The sequence below is a fragment of the Lolium perenne genome, chromosome 3, assembly GCF_019359855.2.
Source record: "Lolium perenne isolate Kyuss_39 chromosome 3, Kyuss_2.0, whole genome shotgun sequence".
In the NCBI taxonomy this organism is placed as follows: Eukaryota; Viridiplantae; Streptophyta; class Magnoliopsida; order Poales; family Poaceae; genus Lolium; species Lolium perenne.
In genome coordinates this window covers 42,864,728-42,870,037 of record NC_067246.2, presented here as the reverse complement: position 1 = coordinate 42,870,037, position 5,310 = coordinate 42,864,728, and the positions used below count along the sequence as shown (strand labels likewise).

At 41.6% G+C, this 5,310-nt stretch overlaps 1 protein-coding gene across 1 annotated transcript; it reads right to left on the bottom strand.

Annotated features, from left to right (window-relative positions):
* On the bottom strand, positions 1-4,678 carry LOC127341458 (uncharacterized). Its single transcript, XM_051367310.1, has 11 exons — positions 4,519-4,678; positions 4,040-4,124; positions 2,866-3,062; positions 2,222-2,304; positions 2,023-2,068; positions 1,874-1,930; positions 1,744-1,798; positions 1,572-1,672; positions 1,417-1,480; positions 1,187-1,320; positions 1-495 (listed from the first exon to the last, which is right to left on the bottom strand). The coding sequence occupies exons 1-11, from the start codon at positions 4,582-4,584 to the stop codon at positions 307-309; spliced, it is 1,077 nt and encodes a 358-aa protein (XP_051223270.1). The 5' UTR covers positions 4,585-4,678; the 3' UTR covers positions 1-306.
* Between the last annotated feature and the right edge of the window lie 632 nt (positions 4,679-5,310).

The following is a 5,310-nucleotide window of genomic DNA, read 5'->3' as shown; positions in this document are numbered from 1 at the left end:
TTTCCAATGTATTTTTCACTCAACTTTATAATTTATCTTTGTAAACCCTCATGTACACTTATTTGAGGGAGTATATATATACACGAAGTTCTCATTCTTGGACCCTTTTCTCTTACTGCACATCTCTCTATCTCACCTCCATCCATGTAAAATGAACACATGACTTTTACCCAAAAAAATGTTTCATGATAACAAACACATGATGCAGCCACTAGCCTACCTACTATTGAAACTGAAACAAAAGGAACAACAACAATAACAACAACAACAACAATGGATTCTAGACGTGTTTCGGCCACCATTTCCTCATTCTCTGTGCGCTCTTTGGTGTCTGGGCCTCCTGAAGTCGTCCCACATCGAGACAAGAAGATGCAGGAGGTAGTAGTAGATGGTCCTCACACAAGTCATGACGAAGTTCCAGCAGGAAGAAGGCCAGTACCACGGATAGAGCAGACGGAAGAACAGACTTATCACATGCCTCGGATAGCGACCCACCTGTAGCCAGACATAACCGTGAGTTGCTGAACTTAATCAAGATATTATGTGTACTACCAACCATTTGAAATAAAAAGTATTTAAATAATTCAGCACCAGAAAATTAGACATTAACAGTTTTCCATCATCACAAGCCCTCAAGATAATAGTTTGTGCACAGGTATCATGCCTCAGGAATAACTGGAGTGATATGAAGTGGCAAGATTCCTACACCCTCCAATCAAAATTAATTAAGTCAACTTTATCTAGATGCATATGTATCTAGAGCTAAAACAAATTGGAGGGAGTACATTTGTTGCAAGGCATGTCCCCAGGAGGACAAATTGTCCATGCCTCCCAATAACCCAACTAACAAACATCACAGAAAAAAAAAGTTTTTTGTAGAAGCGCACAAGGGTTTGCTCTACATATGTAGAAATTCAAAATTCAAACATATCCAATGCCAAGGGTAATAGAAAAGAAAATTTATGGCAAATTTCAATTACTAAAATTGTCCGAAATGATCTCTTTTTTGTTAATCTAGACATGAAATGGATGGAGTAGACCAAACCATAATATTTACAACAAATTTTGTGATTTCCCTAATGTTTGCTAGCTGGATTGCATATGCAAGAAGCAAATATCGGAAAAATATCGGAAAGAAACAGTGTAAGTGCAGAACTAAGTTTTCGGTTAGTCAGACAGCACTCACGGGAAAAAGTAAGTCCAGCGTATTCCAGGCTGCATGCCGGACAGCTCTTGTTGGGTAGGCAGGGCCTCCAGGTGATGTGAAACTGTAAAGGCAGGACTTCAGTCTGGTGCTTGTACTCATCCTCAATTCCCAGCCTGCGTTAATTGACATTCTTTCAGGATAAAATGCGACCTTTCAGTGGAGAACTACACATATTTACTATAGAAATATAGTCGTTGATAGCTAAATACATTGAAGGATGGTCATGCGGGAAAGGTAGTGCAGCAGTACTGGCTCCACTTTTAGCTTCTGGAGCTGGATTAGCATTGAACAAATATTTAGTCTGCAGAACTGATATAGCATGTCATATGGAAGATAACACCGAATGTTTCATTCAGACGATAACCTGATCAGTTAGTTCAATCACAAAGTAATCTGCAGCTCCACCAACCAAGAAAGAATTTGGAAAAGCAGGGAAATGCTCAAGAAAACTCGCAAGCAGGTGATCTGCCCATGGAAAATTGCAGCAGTTCAGTATCAAACAACAAGCACCAAGAGGGCAGAGAAAAAGAACCTACCCTGATCATAGAACAGCATGAATCTGGAGAGGAGGAAGAACAGATTTCTACCAGCCTGTTCACAATGCTCAATTAATATCATTTGATTAGGAAAGGTTAAGCACATTTCAATGCACAAAGGGAGATTGACCTGTGGCGATATCTTACTCAGTTGATCTGGAACTAAAGCGACTTCTTCAAGGAGGTACTGCTCAAGAAACAAAGGATGTTAGGCAATAGTGTAAGTTCACATGATGTACAATTCCAAATGTACAACCGCGTGAATGAACAAATACTTACATGATACAGCGGGAGGAAGTGCCTTGTATTGGTTTGAATGTCAATCCTGTAAGAAGATAATTCTATCATATCACGGGAGTTTCGGGGAGAAAGTAAACAGACATCATCGGAATATTCTACTAAGTAAGCACAATCAGATTGGAGTTAATGAGTTATCAGCTAACAACAGCTCAAGTTTTGTTGCCACTGGCCATCATACCAAAAAACATTAGTGGCTCCTTGGACAAGAGCAGAGCTGTATCTTAGTGATACTTCCTTCCCATCAAGAGGAACTTCAAACAACTGCAACGAAGAACTTACCATTTAAAAAATTGAAGTAAAAATAGTAGCTACTATAACTTTGTACCAACAAGACCAAAAAACCAATAAAAGGTAAATTAGCTTTTTTACCGTTATTTCAAATGCAGTTTGTTTAGCCTACCTGAACTTGCTTGGGACATATGCTTTGTTGTTAGGTTACATGAAGCAACATGGTAACTAGGTCATGAGGTTAGTATAATATTAGCAATAGGAAAGAATTCTTCTCTATAATCAGGCTCTATTTTAAGTTTAAATTTGATGTATAACTATATACATCAGTACATTACGGTCACCTTAGTGTGGTTGTACCTTATACTCCGTAGTGGTACATAATATTACAATAACAGAATGCGTTCACTAGTGATTTATGTTTTGCAATAGCAAGAGGTGAGGTGCAGAAAACATAATTCTTCCACGTAGGCTGAAATGAAATCAAGTCAATATGCTAATATGACTCTCTCAGTAATAAAGAATGAATTTGTTGTAAATATGAAGGAAACAACAGGTCCTAACATATATAGAGATGTAAGTTTCAGTACATACCCATCTATGAAAAAGAAGTGCAAATATATTGGCTGCAAAGGACTGGCTCCAGAGTTGCACTATCAACTCAAGTATTCGTTTCCCACTTTCAGGTACTTTTACGAAGTGATTTGCAAGAATCTCATAGAAGCACAAGTGGCTGTCTTCTCGTTCATCTACTGGAGCAATGCCCTCATTGCTCGTGCTTATAATCTTATCTGTTCATCAGAAGCAAGAACTTTATCAAAGAATAATATAGTAACTTTTTTTTGAGGATACCAGAGTATCACTATGTTTCAAACTGATATTTTTTTTCTAATTTTAGCATCTCAATTTTTTCTCAAAATACTTGTCCTTCTACGCTTCCAGATTTCAGTGCAAGTTCACTCATTGTGTTCCTATTTTCCCTTCATCAATATCATCAACGGAAGAGCTAATTACTTCTTCATGTTTCTTTTTTTTTGTCCGTAGCTACTCTTGTTGTATGCCTCGCTATGTGGAGGAGAAAGGGGTATAATTTAATGCATTTGTGAGGGGAAGAGATAGATGGCAAAACGTGCCTTGTAAACTGATTTGGCAGAAGAAAGATGTACTCCCTCCGTCTAAAAATAGGTGTCTCACTTTGTCTAGATACAGATGTATCCCTCCCTCCCTCCCTCTAGATACGGAGTACTAAATTTCTGCAGACGGAGGGATGTATATCTCTCGCTGCTGGATATTATTCTTCTGAGATCTTACCATTCATAGTAATTAACAACACAGTTCCAATAATAGCATATTCAGTACGAGAACAAATAGAAAATGCTGCCTAGAAGCGAACTTAAGCATGTTGAACTTGTCCAACTAATCATAACTATCACGTTCCAAAGGAACACGACTACAAATTGTGGAGCTAAATGTTGGTTTTCCTTCTGTTTCTGCATAACTGCAATATTGTGAAACCCGAAGGTCACACACAACAGGAAGATCACATGAGCTATTCCCTATTAAGAAGAAGTCTGTTAGATATTGCCGTAAGCTAGCACAAATTTCAGTGCTCTTGGTTGCAAATTCAGAGAAGGCGACCATTTGAGATTTGAGATGCTAGATCACGGAGACATATATGCGTTAACAATAACAGCACAGGAAGATGAGTAGCATTAGCAACATTAACATTAGAAGCTATGCATATATATATCCGGAGAGATGTGAGCACCTCGAGCGCGGTCGTCCACCTTGAGCGCGATGTCGGCGAAGAGCTGCTGCAGCAGCTGGAGACGCTGCGAGTTGGAGGTGATAGCCTGCACGCAAAGCAACGAGCGAGTAAAGCATCCAGGACAGCGGTCGGTCATAATTCAATCTAGAAGTTTTCCATGGAGTCGCAGCAAAATGAAACGGACAACAACCCCCAATTCCAAAAAGCAAGGCCGGAATTTATTTGCCTGAATCTCTCTCCAAACGAACCAAAAATTCCACCTTTTTCCTTCCATCGGTATAATTAAGCAACCCCGGCCGACGAGCCGCACGCCAATTCCCCACCAACGTATATAGCAAAGCTGAAGTACGGAATGAGGAAAGGGAATCGCGCGCCTGCCTTGCTAGAAACTAGACGATTGCGAATCGACCGTAGGCCAGGAGCAAGAAAGGGGGCGGGCGAGCGGGCGGAGGGATCGGAATGGGGAGAGAGAGAGAGACCTTGTGCAGCTTGCGCTCGATCTCGAGGGAGAGGGCCTCGAGGTGGTCCGCCGTCCGGGTCCGCATCGTCCCCTCGCCGCCGCCGGCCGGCACGGGATTTTGATTTGGGGGAAGGGAACCGCCGGCCGCGCTCGATTGGAATTGGATTTGCCCGGCCGCGCTCCCTTTCTCCTGTGCGCACGTACGTATTGGCGCTTCTTCGCTTCAGCGGTCACATCTGGACCGTACACGTGCCATCGATGCGTGGCTCGAGCTCGGCTGCTGACGTGGCGGCGGTGCTGGCAAGCTGGGCTTGGACGCGTGTCAAGGAAAGTGACACGTGCCTTGGCTGGAGGCTGGAGCGCTCCATGCATTTGCGTTAAGCAACAAAAGTCGTGCATCGTTGAGATGTTGAGCGGCGGAACTCTCTGGAGCTGGTCTCTGGCGGCGACGATGAAAACGTACACTTATTTTGAGGTGCACCATCCGTATAGACGAAGAGGCGATAATACCCATCTGTCAAATTTCTTAACTTTACAAAAACATGCATTATCTAGATCTGCTGTACGTACGTTGTGTTTTGGGTGCACAGAATTTGCGAATTAAACTGAACTGAAATTCCGAATCCAAGATGGAAAGAAAATGGTCTCCATTTCAATTCTGTTGTTTGGTTACACATGGTATCTGTTGTTAGAATCAAAGGGTGCCATCCGATTCCAGTTCAATTCATGCTTGAATGCGCAGACCGTGAAATTTGATGTCTTGTTAAATTTGGACAATGTAAAGTTGTCTACCTGTAAGAAAATATTGTGC

Coding starts and splice junctions, on each gene's coding strand:
- LOC127341458 (XM_051367310.1), bottom strand. CDS start 4,584: ATGCGGACCCGGACGGCGGACCACCTCGAGGCCCTCTCCCTCGAGATC. Junction 3,063..4,039: donor GGTGGACGACCGCGCTCGAG/GTGCTCACATCT, acceptor TCTGATGAACAG/ATAAGATTATAAGCACGAGC. Junction 1,321..1,416: donor CCGCATGACCATCCTTCAAT/GTATTTAGCTAT, acceptor CAATTAACGCAG/GCTGGGAATTGAGGATGAGT.